Here is a 25,683-nt window from a genome sequence, read left to right on the forward strand (position 1 = left end):
CGTTCAACACTTAACCAACTACAGTTGCACACAACATTCAGGACATTCACAACTGAGGTACAGGCTTCTTTTTTTTAAATTTTTAAAATTTTTCATGCTATAAACCACATTGATCAAGATACATATTTTCCTTTTCAAATATATACAGTGTCGTTTTCTCCCCCCCCTCTCTTCCCATTCCACCCTCCCTACCTCCCCTCCCATTCATTTAAAGTTCAGAATCTAAGATACATTTCTCCCCCCCCTCTCTCTTCCCATTCCACCCTCCCTACCTCCCCTCCCATTCATTTAAAGTTCAGAATCTAAGATATATTAAACCCGTCAAACAATGTTGTCACTCAATAAAAATAAACAAGAAATTCCACTGAGTCAATTCTTTTCATTCTCTTCTCCTTCTGTCATTTTAGGTGGTAGATGTCCCCAGTAGGTTTTCTCAATTGTGTTTCATTTATGGCTCCCATATTTGTTCAAATATTGTAATATTATTTCTTAAATTATATGTTATTTTTTCTAATGGAATACATTTATTCATTTCTATATACCATTGTTGTATTCTCAAGTTTTCTTCTAATTTCCAGGCTGACATAATACATCTTTTTGCTACAGCTAGGGCTATCCTAACAAATCTTTTTTGTGCACCATCCAAATCAAGTCCAAATTCTTTATTTTTTATGTTACTTAGGAGGAAGATCTCTGGGTTTTTTGGTATATTGCTTTTTGTGATTTTATTTAATATCTGGTTTAGATCTTCCCAAAATTTTTTCACTTTCTCACATGTCCAGATTGCATGAATTGTTGTTCCCATTTCCTTTTTTACAGCGAAAACATCTGTCAGATACTGTTGGGTCCCATTTATTTAACTTCTGAGGTGTAATATTGTATCATACGTAACCTCGTGTTTATTGTATTTCTCATAGTTCCAGAGCATAACTTCTCCCATGTTTCCTTCTTTATCTTTATGTTTAAATCTTGTTCCCATTTTTGTTTAGTTTTACCATTTGTTTCCTCATTCTCCTTTTCTTGTAGTTTAATATACATGTTTGTTATAAATTTTTTGATTATCATTGTGTCTGTAATCACATATTCAAAATTACTTCCCTCTGGTAACCTCAGACTGCTTCTCAAATTGTCCTTCAAGTAGGATCTCAATTGGTAATATGCCAGCACTGTATCTTGAGTTATATTATATTTATCCTTCATTTGTTCAAAGGATAATAATTTATTTCCCGAAAAGCAATTTTCTATTCTTTTGATCCCTTTTTTCTCCCATTCTCTAAAGGAAAGGTTATCTATTGTATAAGGGATTAGCTGATTTTGCGAGAGTATTAGTTTTGGTAGTTGGTAATTTGTTTTATTCCTTTCTACATGAATCTTCTTCCAAATATTGAGTAGATGATGTAATACTGGAGTATTCCTATGTTGTACCAATTTTCCATCCCATTTATATAATATATGTTCAGGTATCTTCTCCCCTATTTTACCTAGTTCTAATCTAGTCCAATCTGGCTTTTCCCTTGTTTGATAAAAATCTGATAGGTATCTTAATTGTGCGGCTCTATAATAATTTTTAAAGTTTGGCAGTTGTAAGCCTCCTTGTTTATACCATTCTGTTAATTTATCTAGTGCTATCCTCGGTTTCCCCCCTTTCCATAAAAATTTCCTTATTATTTTCTTTAGCTCCTTGAAGAATTTCTCCGTCAAATGTATTGGCAATGCCTGAAATAGGTATTGTATCCTTGGGAAAATGTTCATTTTAATACAGTTTATCCTTCCTATTAGTGTTAATGGTAAGCCTTTCCAACGCTCTAAGTCATCCTGTAATTTTTTCATATTTTTTAAAATATTTATCCTTCATTTGTTTATATTTATTATATTTTTAAATTTTTTATATTGTTTATTTTTTTTATATTTATCCTTCATTTGTTCAAAGGATAGTAATAGGATAATAATTGAGTTTATATAGATGGCCGAGGTTTTTATTTATTTGTATACCGAGGTATCGTATTGCTTGCATTTGCCATCTGAATGGTGATTCTTTCTTAAATTTTGAGAAATCTGCATTATTCATTGGCATTGCTTCACTTTTATTTGCCACCATGACTACCAGCCCCCCCACATCTCCATCGGGCACACAAAACTCAAAACGGTCAACCAGTTTACCTATCTCGGCTGCACCATTTCATCAGATGCAAGGATCGACAATGAGATAGACAACAGACTCGCCAAGGCAAATAGCGCCTTTGGAAGACTACACAAAAGAGTCTGGAAAAACAACCAACTGAAAAACCTCACAAAGATAAGCGTATACAGAGCCGTTGTCATACCCACACTCCTGTTCGGCTCCGAATCATGGGTCCTCTACCGGCATCACCTACGGCTCCTAGAACGCTTCCACCAGCGTTGTCTCCGCTCCATCCTCAACATTCATTGGAGCGCTTTCATCCCTAACGTCGAAGTACTTGAGATGGCAGAGGTCGACAGCATCGAGTCCACGCTGCTGAAGATCCAGCTGCGCTGGGTGGGTCACATCTCTAGAATGGAGGACCATTGCCTTCCCAAGATCATGTTATATGGCGAGCTCTCCACTGGCAACCGTTTCAGAGGTGCACCAAAGAAAAGGTACAAGGACTGCCTAAAGAAATCTCTTGGTGCCTGCCACATTGACCACCGCCAGTGGGCTGATATCGCCTCAAACTGTGCATCTTGGCGCCTCACAGTTTGGCGGGCAGCAACCTCCTTTGAAGAAGACCGCAGAGCCCACCTCACTGACAAAAGGCAAAGGAAGAAAAACCCAACACCCAACCCCAACCAACCAATTTTCCCCTGCAACCGCTGCAACCGTGTCTGCCTGTCCCGCATTGGACTTGTCAGCCACAAACGAGCCTGCAGCTGACGTGGACATTTACCCCCTCCATAAATCTTCGTCCGCGAAGCCAAGCCAAAGAAGAATCTTGTATCCCGACAATTCTCCATATTCCTTCAATTTTTTATGAAATTCTTTTATTGATATTTCTGGTTCTGTTAAGTATACTATAACGTCATCTGCAAATAAACTGATTTTATATTCCTTGTCTTTTATTTTTATCCCTTTTATATTATTTTCTGTTCTTATCAGTTCTGCTAGTAGTTCTATGGCTAACGCGAACAATAAGGGTGATAGTGGGCATCCCTGCCTTGTTGATTTGCTTAAGTTAAATTGTTTTGATATATATCCATTTACTGTCACTTTCGCCAGCCAATGGCCCCTTATATAATGCTTTAATCCAATTAATATATTTCTCTGGTAAACTGAATTTTTGTAGTACTTTGAATAAATAATTCCATTCTACTCTGTCAAAGGCCTTCTCTGCGTCTAAAGCAACCGCTACTGTTGGAGCTTTATTTCCTTCTACTGCATGAATTAAGTTAATAAATTTACAAATATTGTCTGTTGTTCGTCTTTGTTTAATAAATCCAGTTTGGTCTAGATTTACTATTTTCGGTACATACTCTGCTAATCTGTTTGCTAATAATTTAGCTATTATCTTATAATCTGTGTTAAGTAAAGATATTGGTCTATATGACGCTGGTGCGAGTGGATCTTTCCCTGTCTTTGGTATTACTGTAATTATTGCTGTTTTGCATGAATCTGGTAAGCTTTGTGTTTTATCAATCTGGTTGATTACTTCCAGGAGGGGAGGAAATAATAAATCTTTAAATGTTTTATAGAATTCTATTGGGAATCCATCCTCTCCTGGTGTTTTATTATTCAGTAGTATTTTTGTTATCTCTTGTATTTCTACTATTTCAAATGGTTCTGTTAATTTATTTTGTTCCTCCTATTTGTAATTTCGGTAGTTCAATTTTAGTTAAAAATTCATCTATTTTGTCTTCTTTCCCTTCGTTTTCAGTTTGGTATAATTTTTCGTAGAATTCTCTGAAGTTTTCATTAATGTCCGTTAGATTATATGTGATTTGTTTGTCTTTTTTCCTTGATGCCAATACCATTCTCTTAGTTTGTTCTGTCTTAAGCTGCCATGCTAGAATTTTGTGCGTTTTTTCTCCTAGTTCATAATATTTCTGTTTTGTCTTCATTATGTTCTTCTCCACCTTATATGTTTGTAGTGTTTCATATTTTATTTTTTTATCTTCCAATTCTCTTCTTTTAGTTGTATCTTCCTTCATTGCTAATTCTTTTTCTATATTTGCTATTTCCCTTTCCAACTGCTCTGTTTCCTGATTGTAGTCCTTCTTCATCTTGGTTACATAACTTATTATTTGCCCTCTGATGAACGCTTTCATTGCGTCCCATAGTATAAACTTATCTTTCACTGATTTCTTATTTATTTCAAAGTACATTTTAATTTGTCTTTCAATGAATTCTCTAAAATCCTGCCTTTTAAGTAGCATGGAGTTTAATCTCCATCTATACATTCTTGGAGGGATGTCCTCTAACTCTATTGTCAATATCAGGGGTGAATGGTCCGATAATATTCTAGCTTTATATTCTGTTTTTCTAACTCTGTCTTGCATGCGAGCTGATAACAGGAATAGGTCTATTCTTGAGTATGTTTTATGTCTAACCGAATAATATGAATATTCCTTTTCCTTTGGGTGTTGTTTCCTCCATATATCCAAAAGTTGCATTTCTTGCATCGATTTAATTATAAATTTGGTTACTTTGTTCTTTCTGTTAATTTTTTTCCCAGTTTTATCCATGTTTCAAACCAAATTAAGATTGCAATCCCCTCCTATTAGTATGTTCCCTTGCGTGTCTGCTATCTTCAAAAAAATATCTTGCATAAATTTTTGATCTTCTTTGTTAGGTGAATATACATTGAGTAAATTCCAAAACTCCGAATATATCTGACATTTTATCATTACATATCTCCCTGCTGGATCTATTATTTACTCTTCTATTTTAATTGGCACATTTTTACTGATTAATATAGCTACTCCTCTAGCTTTTGAATTATGTGACGCTGCTGTTACATGTCCTATCCAATCTCTCTTTAATTTCTTGTGCTCCATTTCAGTTAAATGTGTTTCTTGCACGAATACTATATCAATTTTTTCTTTTTTCAGTAAATTTAGCAGTTTCTTCCTTTTGATTTGGTTATGTATCCCGATAATATTTAAAGTCATATAGTTCAACATAGCCATTTCATACTTTGTTTATATTTCCTTTCTGTTTCCTCATCATCACCTTTCCTTCTTATCCATTTCTGCTTTCTTTTTTTGGAAACTTTATAAGACAACATTTCTAAAACATCAAACATTTCCCTTATTTTCCTATCTAAAATTTCTTTAACCCCACTATCCCCTCCCCTTCCTGTGTTGCCCTTTATCCCTTGTTGGGCAACCACATCTCCCCTCTCATTTGGATTTTCGAATTCACTCGCAAGCGTCAACTGATTTCACAGTGACCGTAACTCCTCCCACCCAGCCCCCCCAGAAAAGATTTAAATTTTCATATACAACAAAGGTCACTCTCTTAATTCCCTCCTTACTTCCTCTCTTCCCTTTCTTTCCCTTATTAATTCTTTTCTATACTCTATATATTTTCCTTTAAATACGCATACACTCATGTACACACATATATACATACACACCTGTATATATATATATATATATACCCATGTACACACATACATCTAGTTCATGGTCATTTTTGCTCTCATTACATGTCTTCATCTCTCTGTCTGTTTTGTAGTTGTTCTGCAAATTTTCGTGCTTCCTCCGGATCCTAGAATATTCTGTTTTGCTGCCCTGGAATAACTTTAGCATAAATTTATATCCTTTTTTCCATTGGATCGCTTTTGCTGTATTAAACTCCTTTCTCTTCTTCAGGAGTTCAAAACTTATGTCTGGATAGAAAAAAATTTTTTGACCTTTGTATTCCAGTTGCTTTTTGTCTTATTTTCTTCATTGCTTTCTCCAATATATTTTCTCTTGTTGTATAACTTAGGAATTTTACTAAAATGGATCTTGGTTTTTGTTTTGGCTGTGGTTTAGGGGCTAATGTTCTATGTTCCCTTTCTATTTCCATTTCTTCCTGTAATTCTGGTCTTCCTAGGACCCTGGGGATCCAATCTTTTATAAATTCTCTCATATTCTTGCCTTCTTCATCTTCCTTAAGGCCCACTATCTTTATATTATTTCTTCTATTATAATTTTCCATTATATCTATCTTCTGAGCTAACAGCTCTTGTGTCTCTTTAACTTTTTTATTAGATTCTTCTAATTTCTTTTTTAAGTCATCTACTTCCATTTCTATGGCTGTTTCTCGTTCTTCCACCTTGTCCACTCTTTTTCATATATCTGACATGACCATCTCTAATCTATTCATTTTTTCTTCTGTACTTTTTATTCTCCCTTTTATTTCACTAAATTCTTGTGATTGCCATTCTTTTATTGATTCCATGTATTCTTTAAAAAAATATATATCCATGTACTTGCCCTTCCCTTCTTCTTCCATTTCTCTGTGTTCTTCCTCTTCTTCTTCCTCTGGGTTGGTCATCTGTTGTTTCTTTGATTTCCTTTTACTCTCTTCTTTCTTGCTCTCGTTATTTTCTGTGTTTTCCTCTTGTTGTTGTGCTGTGGCTGTCATTCTCAGCTGTGGAGATCAACTCCTCAGCTAGTCCCCCCTCCCGTCAGTGTTTTCTTTGTCTTGCGCATCGCGCATGCGCAACTCCTCGCACATGCGCGGTTGTGCACTTTTGCTTGGCTCCGCGAGCCATTTTTGTAGTCCCGAGCTCGGGACTTCGACTGACCTGAGGGAGCGGGCTTCTCTCTCCACAGCGGGCCTCCTCGGACAGGTGAGGCCTTCACCTCCTTCTTCCGATGTCTTTTCTTCTTCTCTTCTTCCCGTTGCTTTTGACTTTTCTTTCTTCGCTGCCATTTTCTTCCCACCTTTACTTTCACTTTATTTTAATTTTTGTGTTTGTGCCTTTGTGTTTTCTGTGTTTTTTTTAAACTTTTCCGGAGAGGGCTGGAGTCCCCGACCGGCCACTACTCCATCACGTGACTCCTCTCCCTTTTCCCTTCTTATGGTTCTTATTGTCTTCTGCAAGTTTTTAAAAACTTCTCAATCTATTTTTTGCCTCCTTCTCTGCCCTCTCTTTTGCTTTTACATTGGCTTTGACTTCCCTTGTCAGCCACAGCTGTGACATTTTCCCATTCAGATATTGCCTATTTTGGGGACTTGTCGGCAAAATCGCACTTGGCAATGAGGAAGGGAACAACTTCAGGAAGGGGAAATCAAGAGAAAGCGCAGAAATGGAGGGGGGTCGTCAAGGGGTCGGCAGCGGAGAGGGTCAAGAACTTCAAATTCTTGGGTGTTTGTGGTGGAACATTGCGGTCATGTTCGCGTTGGGCTGGACAAGCTGGTCCGCCTTCAGTACCTGTTAGACCCTCTCCGTAAGATCCCCTAATAAAGGTCGAGAACCCTAGTCTCCTGCCTCATACCTGCCTTGGAGCTTGTAGAGGCACGTCTGGGTCTTCTGATCAATAAAGCCTTTGACTGCCTGCTTCTTGGTCATTGATCGCACCACATTGTTAACATCTCTGAGGATATGTCCATGTCGATGCGATCACAAAGAAGGCCCGCCAGCGTCTATACTTTGTGAGACTCGGTATGTCACTGAGGGTTCTCGAGAAATTTCTCCTGGTGTACCATGGAGAGCTTTCTGGCTGGTTGCATCTTGGAGGTGCCAATGCTCAGGACAGGTAAAAAAAACCTCCAGAGGGTTGTTAACTTGACCTGCGACATCGCAGGCACCAGACTCCACTCCATCGAGCACATCTACATGAGGCGGTGGCTTAAGAAAGCAGCCTCTATCTTCAGTGACCCCCACTATCATCCAAGCCATGCCCTCTTCACTCTGCTACCATCAGGAAAGAGGTGCAGGAGCCTGAAGATGAGCACTCAGCAGCACAAGAACAGCTCCCTCCCCTCTGCCATCATATCCCTGAATCAACAACAAACTTTTCTTCTATCTTTTTGCACTAATTTATTTATTTTGAAATGCCATTTCTTGCAAGATTTCCACCATAACGCTGCCACAAAACAGTGAATTTCATGATAATAAACTCTGATTCTGTATTTATCCTGCACCTTCCTAATTTCTTTCAGAAACTCCATCCATTGCTGCTCTGCCGTCCTCCCTACCAGTTCCCCCTTCCAATCCACTTTGGCCAGTTCGTCTCTCATGCCGCTGCAAGTCCCTTCACTCCAATGAAATACCGACGCATTTGACTTTAGCTTCTCTGTGTCAAATCTCAAATTGAACTCAATCATATTGCGATCACTACTCCCTAATGGTTTCTTTACTCCATCGAATCACCTCTGGTATATTATGACCTCTGGTCGGAGTCAGTGCTGCGCAATTACTGAGCAAAAGGAAGTATCAGGTTGTTAGAAATTAAAGTACCTTTAAAGAAATTGCTCGAGACAAAAATTGAGAACAAAGAACATTTATTACTACAACAATGCAAAGTTGGGTGCTTCCCCTTACCCTGGGAATACACACACATACTGGGGCTCACCCAACTTTTATACAGTCAATTTCAGTATCAGAATGCCCTCCCCCTTACATTCTTCTGCCCCCTGGATGGGTTTGGCATAGGTAATTCTTCCTGCCTACGTGCAGTTTCAGTACACTTGGAGGACCAGGGGGGGTATCCTGTCGGTGTCCCTTCATGTCATTGTCCTTATTCACACCTTCCTGATTCTCGGGGCTACAGTCTCTTGATATGCAGAGTTGACTCATTCTATCTAGGGTTGGCTAATTTCATATGTATAAATCTGTGTATGGTTAGCTAATTAGAAATGTATGACTTGGTACTTCTGTCCAGGGCTAGGAGACCCTTATCTGATCCAGACTACCTCAACTTCCTACATTCTATTGTACCTTACCATTCCTTATCTTAGTCCTATGGTCTTGTCACAAAGACTAGAAGATTCTTATGTTAATCGTGCTGACTCTGCTTTCCTGCATCCTAAGCCCCAAACTTATCCTGTTTGAACTGGTTTCAGCCATTTTACTGATGAACTTTAGTTTCTTCCATGTTCATAATTTTAGGTCAATTTTCCCATCTCTCACAAGGTGCTCCTTCTGTCTGATAGCCTACAGGCCACCCTTGGGCAAGGTGTTTAGCCTCACAATCAGAGTCACGTGAAGCCATGGATTGCAGATGGTGGATGGTTTTTTTTTAACAAGGAGATTCTACAAGTTGGAATTGATGGTTGCAAAACTAAAAACGTTGCTCATCAATGGCCAGGATTACCCGTCCAGTGTGGACACTGCCACTGAAAGAGGCAAAGGGAAACCATTTCAGTATTTTTCCCCTTGTATAATCATGAATTCAACGCCAACGATGGTCTCAGCTCAGCCTTCACCAAATTGTAGGCGACAACTACAATTCGGAGGGTCAGCGATCATGACGGATGGAGAGACGTAATTGCCCACGTCAAGCAGCAAGGCACCCAAATGATGATGATGATATTACACAGCACCTAATCCAGTACAGCCAATCTTCTTGTGGGCTTTATCAACAAGCTACTCTAAAGAGCCGCCTTGTAGGCCTTCTACAAATTCTCTCTCGCGATCCAGGCTGAATGGTGATAAGTGGTATCAGATAGGGATGGTTAAAGGCTGGCAGGTGATAGGTGGAGCCAGATAGGGGTGGATAAAGGCTGGTAGGTGGAACCAGATAGGGGTGGATAAAGTCAGGCAGGTGATAGGTGGAAGCAGATGGTGATGATGAGGGAGTATGTGTGGACACAAATGGAGTACATTTTGCTTCACTCTGAGTTTAGATTGAGTTGCCTTTCCCCCACAGCCACCAACACGATGGGCCGAGCGGCCTGCTTCTTCCCTTCCTTCTCTGAGGTCGGCGGGGGGGATTGGGGCTGATGCCCTGAAGATCTGAAGAGCTCCTTACCTGCACAAGTAAGCCCGCACCTGGAGGCCTCCTGCCTTCTGATTGGTTGCCAAGGGCCGCGCCTCTCGCCCGAAGGGCAACCTGGAGCGCAGAGCACGCGCAACAGCCCTCCAGCACGACGCGCGGCCTTGTCCATGTCCGCTATTGGCAGCCTTCCGCGCCCATCACGCCCTCCCCCGGGAAGCGTAGTGCCTGATTGGACAGATGCTTTGACCCGGCAGTGTTTAGGCGACACCTGGGTGCTGAGGGCAAAAAAGTCTCTGAAGGAACGAGAACAGTGGGGAGAAGGGATAGTCACTTACGTAACGGGGGTAATTACTCCTGGAATCGGCTAAATTATTCCTAAACAGGGAATAATTACCCAGCAGAGGCAGCTATTATAGCACAAGAGGGTTAGTTAATTACCATAATAATGTAGAAACAGGGCAAAAATTAACCAAGCAACAGGTCTGGGGAGGATATTAGGATTAAAACCATAGTGAGGAGTAATTATTCCTAGTAACAAGTCCATTAACTGTTGGACTTGCTGAGTTTCTCCAGCATTGGTTTTATTTTAGTTAATTACAACCAGGGGGTCATTATTCTAGTGACAGGGGTAATAAGCATAGTAAGGAGAAAGCATTTGGAGGAATTTACCCCATTAAAAAAGCTTCATTAGTGCGGGGTTAATAAGATGGTAGCTATTTAACTACCACAACAGCAGTTGTAGTTGCCCCAGTAACGGGGTTACAAGATATTTTCGGAAGATTCGGAGTAAGAACCCCGCAAACGAGGTAAAGAGCAGGGGAGTAAAAGTGAAGTCTGCAGACGCGGTGATTGTAGCATCGCACGAGTGCTCGAGGCCGGTCACCTGGAGGCAAGGAGTTGTGGGCGTCTATGACAGAGGGTGTTTCTCCCTGGCTTTCTACCCATCGGCGGCTCGAGAGGGAAGAGCCCCAGGCAGTGCCAGCTCACTCATCCCAGTGAGGGGGACCGGCCGCAGCACCATGGCGGTGGAACTGGATGTGTTTGTTGGCAACACGACGCTGATTGACGAGGATGTTTATCAGCTCTGGCTCGATGGATACTCAGGTAACGCGCTGAGGTAGGAGGGGCAATCATGAAACCACCCCCCCACCCTCCAAAAAAAACCAGGCCACAGGCGCATAAGAAATAGGAGGAGGAGTCGGCCATTCAGCTATTTAATAAGATCACGGCTGATCTGGCTGCGGACTCACGACTTGCCTTTCTCCCCATTACCTTTCATTCCCCAACTTTGCCAAAATCTCTCTCTCACACACTGTAGGTGGCCCTTCAGCCCACCTACACACCCGATATGTTTTGAATGGTGGAAGGAAACTTGAGCCCCGGGGGGGAGGGGGAACCCACGCAGACATGGGGAGAACGTACAAACATCAGTGTGCTAACCGCTATGCTGACTGTGCCGCCCTCATTAAACATATTCAATGAGGCCGTTTCTACTGCTTCCCCGGGCAGAGTTCTACAGATCTGGGGGCTTTGATTTCCTCCCACTGTTCAGAACTTACCCGGGGATTGTACGTCAATTGGGTGGTACAGGATCTTGGGCCGAAAGAGCCTGTAACAATGCTGGATATCGAAAAACATTTTTTAATTACCACACATTGGGAAAAACTTCCTCATCTCCATTCTAAACTGACCCCCTCGAAAATTGATGCTGTGTCCCTTGGTTCTCACCTCACCTACCAGTAGAAACCACTTTCCAGTCTCTAACTTACCGATTCCTTTCATAATTTTCTACATTTCCGTTATATAATTATATAATTCAAAGCCTAAAAAGTCATACACCTTTGTGAGAAACATAAGTACCTTCACAAATTTCGCTCGAGACAAAAATTGAGAACAAAGAACATTTATTGTACAACAGTGCAAAGTTGGTTACTTCCCCTTACCATGGGAATACACGCATATACTGGGGCTCACCCAACTTTTATACAGTTCATTTCAGTGTAGAGGTACCCTCCCCCCCCTTAACATTCTTCGCCTCCTGGATTGGTTTGGCATTTGGTAATTCTGTCTGCCTACGTGCAGTTTCTGTAAACTTGAAAGACCATGGGGTATCCTGCCTGGGTCCCATCATTTGTCCTTATTCATGAATCTGCCTCTGTTCTTATGCAGAATTTGCTAATTATACTTGCGTAACCCTTCCTCAGACTCTTATCGGAATTCATCCCTACTCAGCACTTACTTAACTTCCTCTAGTCTATTATTCTTTATTTTATTCATACTAACTTTACTTACTATATTCTATTATCTCTCACACCTTTGTGCCATTGGTAAATATCAGATTCGGATTTATTGTCAAAGTACCTACACTACATCACATACAACCCTGAAATTCTTTGTCCTGTGGGCCAGGCAGAATAACCACTTATTGGTTGTGCAAGAAAAACTAGCAATGTACACATGTAAACAAATAAAAATGTAAACAAACTGCAATACAGAGAGAATAAAAAACCTCAGTAAAGTGTGTCGGACTCTGGCTTTACCTTACTCTTAATTTAGTCTATGTGTGGTCTGAGTCCAGCGTGTTCTTTGAATGAAGTGATAGGAGAAGGTATTCGGTTCAACAGTCAATTTATTACACAGCACAAGAATAAAACTTAACAGAGCTCTGGGTCAGTCGTTAGTTCATAGGTCACCTGCACAGTGAGCTATTCCCCAAGACTGACCCCTATTGTCCAGTTGGCTCAGTTTATATAGATCAACCTTATCATACAGAACAAAAGTTGGCTTCCTTTGCTAGATTTCATTATCATACAGAACAAAAGTTGTCTTCCTTTGCTAGATCTTTTTGCATAAGGGTTATCACAAGTCATCTCCTGTTTTGCAGATATCTGGGGTGTAGCACTCCCATCTTAATCCTCCATGCCAGACTATCCTGTTGATTGGATCAGAAATTAATTCACCCCCAGATATTTCTAATCACCATTCTGTTCCTGTCTGGCCAATTTCTGCTCTACTCTTTAACACCTCCTCCTGCCTTAATCTTCCTCCTAGACTGGTTTTCCATTCCCTTTGTTTCTTGCAAGCCATTCTTTGTTCTGGTCTGGCCTGTATCTCCTGTGCTACTCACCACCTCCTTCAGTTGAGCATTCCTCCTAAATCGTTTTATGCATTTCCTCTCCCTGTATTTTGAGAGCAGACCATTTTGCTCAGCCAACTTTGCTCCATGCTGTGATTGCCACTTAATCACATTCCTCTTTTTCCCTGAACCATGCAGTAAATCTTTGGCTTGGCTTCGCGGACGAAGATTTATGGAGGGGGTAAAAAAAGTCCACGTCAGCTGCAGGCTCGTTTGTGGCTGACAACTCTGATGCGGGACAGGCAGACACGATTGCAGCGGTTGCAGGGGAAAATTGGTTGGTTGGGGTTGGGTGTTGGGTTTTTCCTCCTTTGCCTTTTGTCAGTGAGGTAGGCTCTGCGGTCTTCTTCAAAGGAGGTTGCTGCCCGCCAAACTGTGAGGCGCCAAGATGCATGGTTTGAGGCGTTATCAGCCCACTGGCGGTGGTCAATGTGGCAGGCACCAAGAGATTTCTTTAGGCAGTCCTTGTACCTTTTCTTTGGTGCACCTCTGTCACGGTGGCCAGTGGAGAGCTCGCCATATAACACGATCTTGGGAAGGCGATGGTCCTCCATTCTGGAGACGTGACCCATCCAGCGCAGCTGGATCTTCAGCAGCGTGGACTCGATGCTGTCGACCTCTGCCATCTCGAGTACTTCGACGTTAGGGATGTAAGCGCTCCAATGGATGTTGAGGATGGAGCGGAGACAACGCTGGTGGAAGCGTTCTAGGAGCCGTAGGTGGTGCCGGTAGAGGACCCATGATTCGGAGCCGAACAGGAGTGTGGGTATGACAACGGCTCTGTATACGCTTATCTTTGTGAGGTTTTTCAGTTTGACCTCACCAAAGCCTTCGACACCGTGAGCAGGAAAGGGCTTTGGCAAATACTAGAGCGCATCGGATGTCCCCCAAAGTTCCTCAACATGATTATCTAACTGCACGAAAACCAACAAGGTCGGGTCAGATACAGCAATGAGCTCTCTGAACCCTTCTCCATTAACAATGGCGTGAAGCAAGGCTGTGTTCTGGCACCAACCCTCTTTTCAATCTTCTTCAGCATGATGCTGAACCAAGCCATGAAAGACCCCAACAATGAAGACGCTGTTTACATCCGGTACCGCACGGATGGCAGTCTCTTCAATCTGAGGCGCCTGCAAGCTCACACTAAGACACAAGAGAAACTTGTCCGTGAACTACTCTTTGCAGACGATGCCGCTTTAGTTGCCCATTCAGAGCCAGCTCTTCAGCGCTTGACGTCCTGCTTTGCGGAAACTGCCAAAATGTTTGGCCTGGAAGTCAGCCTGAAGAAAACTGAGGTCCTCCATCAGCCAGCTCCCCACCATGATTACCAGCCCCCCCACATCTCCATCGGGCACACAAAACTCAAAACGGTCAACCAGTTTACCTATCTTGGCTGCACCATTTCATCAGATGCAAGATTCGACAATGAGATAGACAACAGACTCGCCAAGGCAAATAGCGCCTTTGGAAGACTACACAAAAGAGTCTGGAAAAACAACCATGCAGTAAATATAAATTTATTAATTAATCATTTCTTTCATAATGTTTTAACCCCTAGATTCCAACAAGTGCAAAATTAAGAGTTCCAGATTTGAGTTTGTTGTGTTTTTATATATAATTTTAAAAATTAGAAATAGATGTACCTTCACAGAAATTGCTCGAGACAAAAATTGAGAACAAAGAACATTTATTAAACAACAATGCAAAGTTGGGTGCTTCCCCTTACCATGGGAATGCACACATACACTGGGGCTCACCCAACTTTTATACAGTGAATTTCAGTATAGGAATACCCTCCCCCTTACATTCTTCTGCCTGCTGGAGAGGTTTGGCATTAGGTAATCCTGCCTGCCTACGTGCTGTTTCTGTGCACTTGGAGGACCAGGGGGTATCCTGTCAGGTGTCTTCTCATGTCATTATCCTCATTGTCCTTTTTCACAACCTTGCGCTTGTCCCCATTCACACCTTTCCGACTCTCAGAGCTACAGTCTCTTCATATGCAGAGTTCGCTAATCCTGTCTAGTGTACTAATTTAATATACATAACTTGATAAATCTGTGTAAGGCTTACTAATTATATATGTAGAACTTGGTACTTCTGTCTAGGGCTAGGAGACCCTTATCTAATTCATATTACCTCTACTTCCTACATTCTATTATTCCTTGCTTCTCCTTATCTTATTCATACGGTGGGCTCACTGATCCTGTCCAAAGGACTAGAAGGTTCTTATCTTACAAAGGTTGTCTCTGCTTCCTGCATCCTAATTTCCATGCTTAGCCTGTTCATACTGGTTTAATCCATCACTCCATGTGTCTACTAGTTTCCCCATCTTTCATATTTTCATGTCAAGTTTACTCATCTCTCACACTGTGAACCATATCAACCAAAATATATACAAATGTTTCCTATTAAATATACACAGTGGCATTTTCTCCCTTTTTTCCCCCTACCCTCCCTCCCCCCTTCCCACCTCCCTCCAAAACTAATAAATATTCAACATATCTTCTTTGCTTGGCTTCGCGGACGAAGATTTATGGCGGGGGTAAATGTCCAAGTCAGCTGCAGGCTCGTTTGTGGCTGACAAGTCCGATGCGGGACAGGCAGACACGGTTGCAGGGGAAAATTGGTTGGTTGGGGTTGGGTGTTGGGTTTTTCCTCCTTTGCCTTTTGTCAGTGAGGTGGGCTCTGCGGTCTTCGTCAAAGGAGGTTGCTGCCCGCCAAACTGAGGCGCCAAGATGCACGGTTTGAGGCGATATCAGCCCACTGGCGGTGGTCAATGTGGCAGGCACCAAGAGATTTCTTTAGGCAGTCCTTGTACCTTTTCTTTGGTGCACCTCTGTCACGGTGGCCAGTGGAGAGCTCGTCATATAACACGATCATGGGAAGGCGAATGTCCTCCATTCTGGAGACGTGACCCACCCAGCGCAGCTGGATCTTCAGCAGCGTGGACTCGATGCTGTCGACCTCTGCCATCTCGAGTACTTCGACGTTAGGGATGAAAGCGCTCCAATGAATGTTGAGGATGGAGCGGAGACAACGCTGGTGGAAGCGTTCTAGGAGCCGTAGGTGATGCCGGTAGAGGACCCATGATTCGGAGCCGAACAGGAGTGTGGGTATGACAACGGCTCTGTATATGCTTATCTTTGTGAGGTTTTTCAGTTGGTTGTTTTTCCAGACTCTTTTGTGTAGTCTTCCAAAGGCGCTATTTGCCTTGGCGAGTCTGTTGTCTATCTCGTTGTAGATCCTTGCATCTGATGAAATGGTGCAGCCGAGATAGGTAAACTGGTTGACCGTTTTGAGTTTTGTGTGCCCGATGGAGATGTGGGGGGGCTGGTAGTCATGTTGGGGAGCTGGCTGATGGAAGACCTGTTTTCTTCAGGCTGACTTCCAGGCCAAACATTTTGGCAGTTTCCGCAAAACAGGACATCAAGCGCTGAAGAGCTGGGCAACTAAAGTGGCATCGTCTGCAAAGAGTAGTTCACGGACAAGTTTCTCTTGTGTCTTGGTGTGAGCTTGCAGGCGCCTCAGATTGAAGAGACTGCCATCCGTGCGGTACCGGATGTAAACAGTGACTTCATTGTTGAGGTCTTTCATGGCTTGGTTCAGCATCATGCTGAAGAAGATTGAAAAGAGGGTTGGTGCGAGAACACAGCCTTGCTTCACGCCATTGTTAATGGAGAAGGGTTCAGAGAGCTCATTGCTGTATCTGACCCGACCTTGTTGGTTTTCGTGCAGTTGGATAACCATGTTTTTTTTTTTTTTGAAACTTTTTATTTTTCACACCATAAATCACAATAGCCATGATATACACTTTTTCTTTTTCACACATTTACAGTGACTTTTTCTCCCCCCCCCCTCCCTCCTCCCAAGCCACCCCCCCACCCCCCCCCTCTCATCCATTTTAGGTATACAATCTAGGTTGCATTAATTCAGTCAGACAATGTTGTCATTCAACAAAAATACACCAGAAATTCTACTGAGTCCATTCTTTTCTTCTCCTTCCATCAACTTAGGTAATGTTTGTTCCCGGTAGGTTTTCGCTATTGTATTTAATGTAAGGCTCCCATACTTGTTCAAATATTTCAATATTATTTCTTAAACTATATGTTATTTTTTCTAATGGAATACATTTATTCATTTCTATATACCATTGTTGTATTTTCAAATTATCTTCCAATTTCCAGGTTGACATAATACATTTTTTTGCTACGGCTAGGGCTATCTTAACAAATCTTTTTTGTGCATCTTCCAAGTCAATTCCAAATTCTTTATTTTTTATGTTACTTAGGAGAAAGATCTCTGGATTCTTTGGTATATTGTTTTCTGTTATTTTTCACACCATAAATCACAATAGCCATGATATACACTTTTTCTTTTTCACACATTTACAGTGACTTTTTCTCCCACCCCCCCCTCCCTCCTCCCAAGCCACCCCCCACCCCCACCCCTCTCATCCATTTTAGGTATACAATCTAGGTTGCATTAATTCAGTCAGATGGATGAGACATATAAGGCAATCGAACAACTGAAAAGTGGCAAAGCAGCAGGTATGGATGGAATCCCCCCAGAAGTCTGGAAGGCTGGCGGCAAAACTCTGCATGCCAAACTGCATGAGTTTTTCAAGCTTTGTTGGGACCAAGGTAAACTGCCTCAGGATCTTCGTGATGCCACCATCATCACCCTGTACAAAAACAAAGGCGAGAAATCAGACTGCTCAAACTACAGGGGAATCACGTTGCTCTCCATTTCAGGCAAAATCTTCGCTAGGATTCTACTAAATAGAATAATACCTAGTGTCGCCGAGAATATTCTCCCAGAATCACAGTGCGGCTTTCGCGCAAACAGAGGAACCACTGACATGGTCTTTGCCCTCAGACAGCTCCAAGAAAAGTGCAGAGAACAAAACAAAGGACTCTACATCACCTTTGTTGACCTCACCAAAGCCTTCGACACCGTGAGCAGGAAAGGGCTTTGGCAAATACTAGAGCGCATCGGATGTCCCCCAAAGTTCCTCAACATGATTATCCAACTGCACGAAAACCAACAAGGTCGGGTCAGATACAGCAATGAGCTCTCTGAACCCTTCTCCATTAACAATGGCGTGAAGCAAGGCTGTGTTCTCGCACCAACCCTCTTTTCAATCTTCTTCAGCATGATGCTGAACCAAGCCATGAAAGACCCCAACAATGAAGACGCTGTTTACATCCGGTACCGCACGGATGGCAGTCTCTTCAATCTGAGGCGCCTGCAAGCTCACACCAAGACACAAGAGAAACTTGTCCGTGAACTACTCTTTGCAGATGATGCCGCTTTAGTTGCCCACTCAGAGCCAGCTCTTCAGTGCTTGACGTCCTGCTTTGCGGAAACTGCCAAAATGTTTGGCCTGGAAGTCAGCCTGAAGAAAACTGAGGTCCTCCATCAGCCAGCTCCCCACCATGACTACCAGCCCCCCCCACATCTCCATCGGGCACACAAAACTCAAAACGGTCAACCAGTTTACCTATCTCGGCTGCACCATTTCATCAGATGCAAGGATCGACAATGAGATAGGCAACAGACTCGCCAAGGCAAATAGCGCCTTTGGAAGACTACACAAAAGAGTCTGGAAAAACAACCAACTGAAAAACCTCACAAAGATAAGCGTATACAGAGCCGTTGTCATACCCACACTCCTGTTCGGCTCCGAATCATGGGTCCTCTAACGGCACCACCTACAGCTCCTAGAACGCTTCCACCAGCTTTGTCTCCGCTCCATCCTCAACATCCATTGGAGCGCTTACACCCCTAACGTCGAAGTACTCGAGATGGCAGAGGTCGACAGCATCGAGTCCACGCTGCTGAAGATCCAGCTGCGCTGGATGGGTCACGTCTCCAGAATGGAGGACCATCGCCTTCCCAAGATCGTGTTATATGGCGAGCTCTCCACTGGCCACCGTGACAGAGGTGCACCAAAGAAAAGGTACAAGGACTGCCTAAAGAAATCTCTTGGTGCCTGCCACATTGACCACCGCCAGTGGGCTGATAACGCCTCAAACCGTGCATCTTGGCGCCTCACAGTTTGGCGGGCAGCAACCTCCTTTGAAGAAGACTGCAGAGCCCACCTCACTGACAAAAGGCAAAGGAGGAAAAACCCAACACCCAACCCCAACCTACCAATTTTCCCTTGCAACCGCTGCAATCGTGTCTGCCTGTCCCGCATCGGACTTGTCAGCCACAAACGAGCCTGCAGCTGACGTGTACTTTTTACCCCCTCCATAAATCTTCGTCCGCGAAGCCAAGCCAAAGAGATTTTATTTAATATCTGATTGAGATCATCCCAAAATTTTTCTACTCTCTCACATGTCCAGATTGCATGAATTGTTGTTCCCCTTTCTTTTTTACATCGAAAACATCTATCAGATACTGTTGGGTCCCATTTATTTAACTTTTGCGGTGTAGTGTATAGTCTGTGTAACCAATTATATTGTATCATACGCAGCCTCGTATTTATTGTATTTCTCATCGTTCCAGAACATAATTTCTCCCATGTTTCCTTTTTTATCTTTATATTTAAATCTTGTTCCCATTTTTGTTTAGTTTTACCATTTGTTTCCTCATTCTCCTTTTCTTGCAGTTTGATATACATATTTGTTATAAATCTTTTGATTAACATTGTATCTGTAATCACATATTCAAGGTTACTTCCCTCTGGTAAACTCAAATTGCTTCCTAATTTATCTTTCAAGTAGGATCTCAGTTGGTAATATGCCAGCGCTGTATCTCCAGTTATATTGTACTTAACTCTCATTTGTTCAAAGGATAAGAATCTACTTCCTGAAAAACAATTTTCTATTCTTTTAATCCCTTTTTTTTCCCATTTTCTAAAGGAAAGGTTGTCTATTGTAAAAGGGAGTAGCTCAATATTAGTTTTGGTATTTGATAATTTGTTTTATTTCTTTCTACATGAATCTTCTTCCATATATTGAGGAGATGGTGTAATACTGGTGAAGTTCTATGTTGTACCAATTTTTCGTCCCATTTATATAATGTGTTCAGGTATCTTTTCCCCTATTTTATCTAATTCTAGTCTCGTCCAGTCTGGTTTTTGTTTGATAAAAATCTGATAGGTACCTTAATTGTGCGGCTCTATAATAATTTTTGAAGTTTGGCAATTGTAAGCCTCCTTGTTTATACCATTCTGTTAATTTATCTAGTGCTAAGTTGGATAACCATTTTGAGGAACTTTGGGGGGCATCCGAGGCGCTCTAGTATTTGCCAAAGACCTTTCCTGCTCACGGTGTCGAAGGCTTTGGTGAGGTCAACAAAGGTGATGTAGAGTCCTTTGTTTTGTTCTCTGCACTTTTCTTGGAGCTGTCTGAGGGCAAAGACCATGTCAGTAGTTCCTCTGTTTGCGCGAAAGCAGCACTGTGATTCTGGGAGAATATTCTCGGCGACGCTAGGTATTATTCTATTTAGGAGAATCCTAGCGAAGATTTTGCCTGCAATGGAGAGCAGCGTGATTCCCCTGTAGTTTGAGCAGTCTGATTTCTCGCCTTTGTTTTTGTACAGGGTGATGATGGTGGCATCACGAAGGTCCTGAGGCAGTTTTCCTTGGTCCCAACAAAGTTTGGAAAAACTCATGCAGTTTGACATGCAGAGTTTTGCCGCCAGCCTTCCAGACCTCTGGGGGGATTCCATCCATACCTGCTGCTTTGCCACTTTTCAGTTGTTCGATTGCCTTATATGTCTCATCCTGGGTGAGGACCTCATCCAGCTCTAGCCTTGGGGGCTGTTGAGGGAGCTGGAGCAGGGTGGAATCTGGGACTGAGCGGTTGGCACTGAAAAGAGATTGGAAGTGTTCTGACCATCGGTTGAGGATGGAGATCTTGTCGCTGAGGAGGACTTTGCCGTCTGAGCTGCGCAGCGGGCTTTGGACTTGGGGTGAGGGGCCGTACACAGCCTTTAGAGCCTCGTAGAAACCCCTGAAGTCGCCAATGTCCGCGGTGAGCTGGGTTCGCTTGGCGAGGCTAGTCCACCATTCATTTTGGATCTCCCGGAGTTTGCGCTGAAGATGGCTGCATGCGCGACAGAAGGCTTGTTTCTTCTCTGGACAGGACGGCTTTGTAAGGTGAGCCTGGTGGGCAGCTCGCTTCTTTGCCAGCAGCTCCTGGATTTCCTGGCTGTTTTCGTCGAACCAGTCCTTGTTTTTCCTGGAGGAGAAGCCCAGTACCTCTTCAGTGGATTGCAGTATGGTAGTCTTCAGCTGATCCCAGAGGTTTTCAGGGGACGAGTCCGTGAGGCGGATTGCATCGTCGAGCTTTGCTTTGAGGTTTGCCTGGAAGTTTCCTCTCACTTCGTCTGACTGCAGGTTTCCAACATTGAACCTCTTTCTGGGGGCTTTACTGTTCCTGGGCTTTGGCTTGAAGTGAAGGTTGAGCTTGCAGCGAACCAGCCGGTGGTCAGTTTGGCATTCCGCGCTGGGCATGACCCTGGTGTGGAGCACATCTCGTTTGTCACTTTCTCGCACCAGGATGTAGTCCAGGAGGTGCCAGTGTTTGGATTGGGGATGCATCCAGGTAGTCTTCAGGCTGTCCCTCTGCTGAAAAAGGGTGTTTGTAATGACCCCTCCAGCCCGGGTAAGAAACCTGCATTCAACATATACAATACAATAAAACCATTAAACAATGTCATCCCACAATGAAAAATAAACAAGAAAAATGTGTCATCTACTTTTACACACTGGATCAAGTCGTTTTGTCTTCTTATTTTAGGGGGTGGAGGTCTGAAGCAAGCCCTCTCTGTTATGTTCCATGTATGGTTCCCAAATTTGTTCAAATAATGTGACTTTATTTTTTAAATTGTTATTTTTTCCAATGGAAAACATTTATTAATTTCCATGTATCATTGCTGTATTCTTTGGCTCTCTTCCATTTTACAAGTTGACATTATACATTTTTTTGCGACTGCTAAGGCTATCATAATAAATCTTTTTTGCGCTTTATCCAATTTGAAGCCTAATTCCTTACTTCTTATATTACTTAGAAGAAAGATCTCTGGATTTTTTGGTTTGTTATTTTTTGTGTTTTTATTTAATATCTGATTTAGATCTTCCCAAAACATTTTCACTTTCTTAAATACCCAAATTGCATGTATTGTTGTTCCTGTTTCCTTCTTACAGTGAAAACATCTATCTAATAATGTTGGATCCCATTCTTTTAACTTTTGAGGCGTGATATATAAGCTGTGTAACCAATTATACTGTATTATGCGTAACCTTGTGTTTATTATGTTCTTCATAGTTCCAGAACATAACTTTTCCCATGTTTCATTTTTTATCTTTATGTTTAAATCCTTTCCCCACTTTTGTTTAGGTTTATAGCTTATTTATATCTTGCAGCTTAATGTACATGTTCATTATAAATCTTTTAATTATCATTATGTTTGTAATCACATATTCAAAGCTGCTTCCTTCTGGTAATTTCAGTCTGTTTCCCAATTTATCCTTTAAATAAGCTTTCAGTTGATGATAAGCAAACATTGTACCATGAGTTATTCCATATTTGTACTTCATCTGTTCAAATGTTAATAAATTATTTCCCAAAAAACAATTTTCTATTCTTTTGATTCCTTTTCTCACCCATTCTCTAAAGGAAGGGTTATCTATTATAAAAGGGATTAGTAGGTTTTGTGTCAATAACAATTTTGGTATTTGGTAATTTGTCCTTTTCCTTTCTAAGTGGATCTTCTTCCATATATTAAGTAAATGATGCAGTACTGGTGAGCTTTTGTATTGCACCAGTTTTTCATCCCACTTATAAGGTATTATGTTCCGGTACCTTCTCCCCTATTTTATCTAGTTCTATCTTAGTCCAGTCTGGTTTTTCCATTGTCTGGTCAAATCTGATAAATACCTTAATTGTGCTGCTCTATAATAATTTTTAAAGTTTGGTAACTGCAAACCACCTTGGTTATACCTCTCTGTTAATTTATCTAATGCTACCCTCGGTTTCCCCCTTTTCCACAAGAATTTCCTTATTATTCTCTTTAGTTCATTGAAGAATTTCTCTGTTAAGGGAATTGGCAACGATTGAATTAAGTATTGTATCCTTGGGAAGATGTTCATTTTAATGCAATTTACCCTCCCTATCAATGTTAGTGGTAATTCTTTCCAATGTTCTAAGTCTTCCTGCAATTTCTTTATTAGTGGTTGATAATTTAGTTTGTACAGGTGGCTTATGTTATTATCTAACCTGATACCTAGGTATCAGATTGCTTGTGTTTGCCATTTAAATGGTGATTCTTTTATAAATTCTATATAATCCGTGTTACTCATTGACATCACTTCACTTTTATTTGCGTTGATCTTGTACCCCGATATTTCTCCATACTCTTTCAATTTCTTATGTAATTCTTTTATTGATATTTCTGGTTCTGTCACCTCACTGACAAAAGGCAAAGGAGGAAAAACCCAACACCCAACCCCAACCAACCAATTTTCCCTTGCAACAGCTGCAATCGTGTCTGCCTGTCCCGCATCGGACTTGCCAGCCACAAACGAGCCTGCAGCTGACGTGGACTTTTTACCCCCTCCATAAATCTTCGTCCGCGAAGCCAAGCCAAAGAAAAAGAAGAAGTCTACTATGATGTCATCTGCAAACAAGCTGATTTTATACTCCTTCTCCTTTATTTTTATCCCTTTTATTTTATTTTCTGTTCTTATCAGTTCAATGGTTCTATTGCTAAAGTTCAATGCCAATGGTTCTATTGCTAAAGCGAACAATGAGGGGGATAATGGACATCCCTGTCTAGTTGACCAACTTAATTTAAATTGGTTCGATACATATCCATTTACTGTTACCTTCGCTAATGGTCCATTATGTAATGCTTTAATCCAATTAATATATTTTTCTGGTAGATTGAACCACTGTAATACTTTAAATAAATAATTCCATTCTACCCTGTCAAAGGCTTTTTTTGTGTCTAAAGCAACAGCCACTGTTGGCTTCTTATTTCCTTGAACTGCATGAATTAGATTAATAAGTTTACAGACATTATCCGCTGTTCATCTTTCCTTAATAAATCCAGTTTGAACTTGTTTTACTATTTTTGGTACACATTCGGCCAATCTGTATGCTAATAATTTCACTATTATCTTATAATCTGAGTTAAGTAGAGATATTGGTCTGTATGATGCTGGTGTTAGTGGATCCTTCCCCGTCTTTTGTATTACTGAATTATTGCTGACTTACATGAATCTGGCAAGTTTTGTGTTTCTTCTATCTGGTTCATTACTTCCAGGAGAGGAGGAATTAATAACTCTTTAAATTTTTTATAGAATTCTATTGGGAATCCATCCTCTCCTGGCGTTTTATTGTTCGGCAGCTTTTTTAATGTATCCTGTGCTTCTTCTATTTCAAATAATTTTATCAGTTCATTGTTTGTCCTTTTTCCTTGATGCCAATACAGTTCTTTTAGCTTGTTCTGTTTTAAGTTGTCAGGCTAATATTTTGTGTTTTTTCTCCCAGTTCATAATACTTTTGCTTTATTTTCATTATGTTCTTCTCCACCTTGTACATTTGTAATGTTTCATATTTTATTTTTTATCCGCCAATTCTCTCTTTTTCGTTATATCATCCCTTTTTACTAGTTCCTTTTCTGTACTTACTATCTCCCTTTCCAACTGCTCTATTTTCCCGATTGTAGTCCTTTTTCATCTTATTATCTGCCCTCTAATGAAGGCTTTCATTGCGTCCCATAATATAAATTTGTCTTTTACTGATTCCATGTTTATTTCAAAATATGTTTTAATTTGGCGTTCAATAAACTCTCTAAATTCCTGCCTTTTAAGTAGCATGGAGTTTAACCTCCATCTATATGTTCTTGGTGGAATGTCCTCCAGTTCTATTGCTAATAACAGGGGTGAATGATCAGATAGTAATCTAGTTTTATATTCAGTTTTCCTAACTCCCTTGAATGTGGGCTGACAACAAATGCCTACTTGAATAACATGAGTATTCCTTCTGTCTTGGGTGCTCCCTTCTCCATATATCCATAAGTTTAATTTCCTGCATTGATTTAACCATAAATTTGGCCACTTTATTCTTTTTACTTGTCTTTTGTCCAATTTTATCCAACATTGGATCCAAATTAAGGTTAAAATCCCCACCTATCAATATATTTCCTTGTGTATCTACAATCTTCAAAAAGATATCCTGCATAAACTTTTGATCCTCCTCATTAGGTGCATATATATTGAGCAAATTCCAAAATTCTGAATATATCTGACACTTTATCATTACATACCTCCCTGCTGGATCTATTATTTCCTCCTCTATTTTGATTGGTACATTTTTATTTATTAATATAGCAGCTACTCTAGCTTTTGAATTATATGATGCTGCCTCTACATGTCCTACCCAGACTCTCTTTAATTTGTTATGTTCCATTTCAGTTAGATGCGTTTCCTGCACACATGCTATATCTATTGTTTTCTTTTTTCAGGAAATTTAATATCCTCTTCCTTTTAATTTGGTTATGTATTCCATTAATGTTATAGTCATATAGTTCAATGTGGCCATCTCATATCCTGTTCACACCTCATTTCCGCTTCCTCACCACCACCATCCCCCTTTTTCCCCAATTGTCATCTCTCAGTTTTTCCTTTTTAAACTCAATGT

The 25,683-nt window shown here is 41.3% G+C and overlaps 1 protein-coding gene and 1 long non-coding RNA gene across 3 annotated transcripts in view; one reads left to right on the forward strand and one right to left on the reverse strand.

Annotated features, from left to right (window-relative positions):
* LOC138740803 (uncharacterized) overlaps positions 1-10,096 on the reverse strand; it is a 15,648-nt gene extending 5,552 nt beyond the window's left edge. Inside the window, exon 1 of the long non-coding RNA XR_011343168.1 lies at positions 9,925-10,096. This is a non-coding gene — a long non-coding RNA (uncharacterized lncRNA). The remainder of the gene's footprint in view (positions 1-9,924) is intronic.
* Positions 10,097-10,152: 56 nt separating this feature from the next.
* The window catches only part of fibpa (fibroblast growth factor (acidic) intracellular binding protein a), a 57,873-nt gene continuing 42,342 nt past the window's right edge, over positions 10,153-25,683 (forward strand). For both annotated transcript variants that reach the window (XM_069893921.1, XM_069893922.1), the window contains exon 1: positions 10,153-10,995. In XM_069893921.1, the coding sequence (XP_069750022.1) occupies positions 10,911-10,995 (85 nt within the window). In that variant the 5' untranslated portion in view covers positions 10,153-10,910. The remainder of the gene's footprint in view (positions 10,996-25,683) is intronic.

This window comes from Narcine bancroftii, chromosome 8 (assembly GCF_036971445.1).
Source record: "Narcine bancroftii isolate sNarBan1 chromosome 8, sNarBan1.hap1, whole genome shotgun sequence".
Classification (NCBI taxonomy): domain Eukaryota; kingdom Metazoa; phylum Chordata; class Chondrichthyes; order Torpediniformes; family Narcinidae; genus Narcine; species Narcine bancroftii.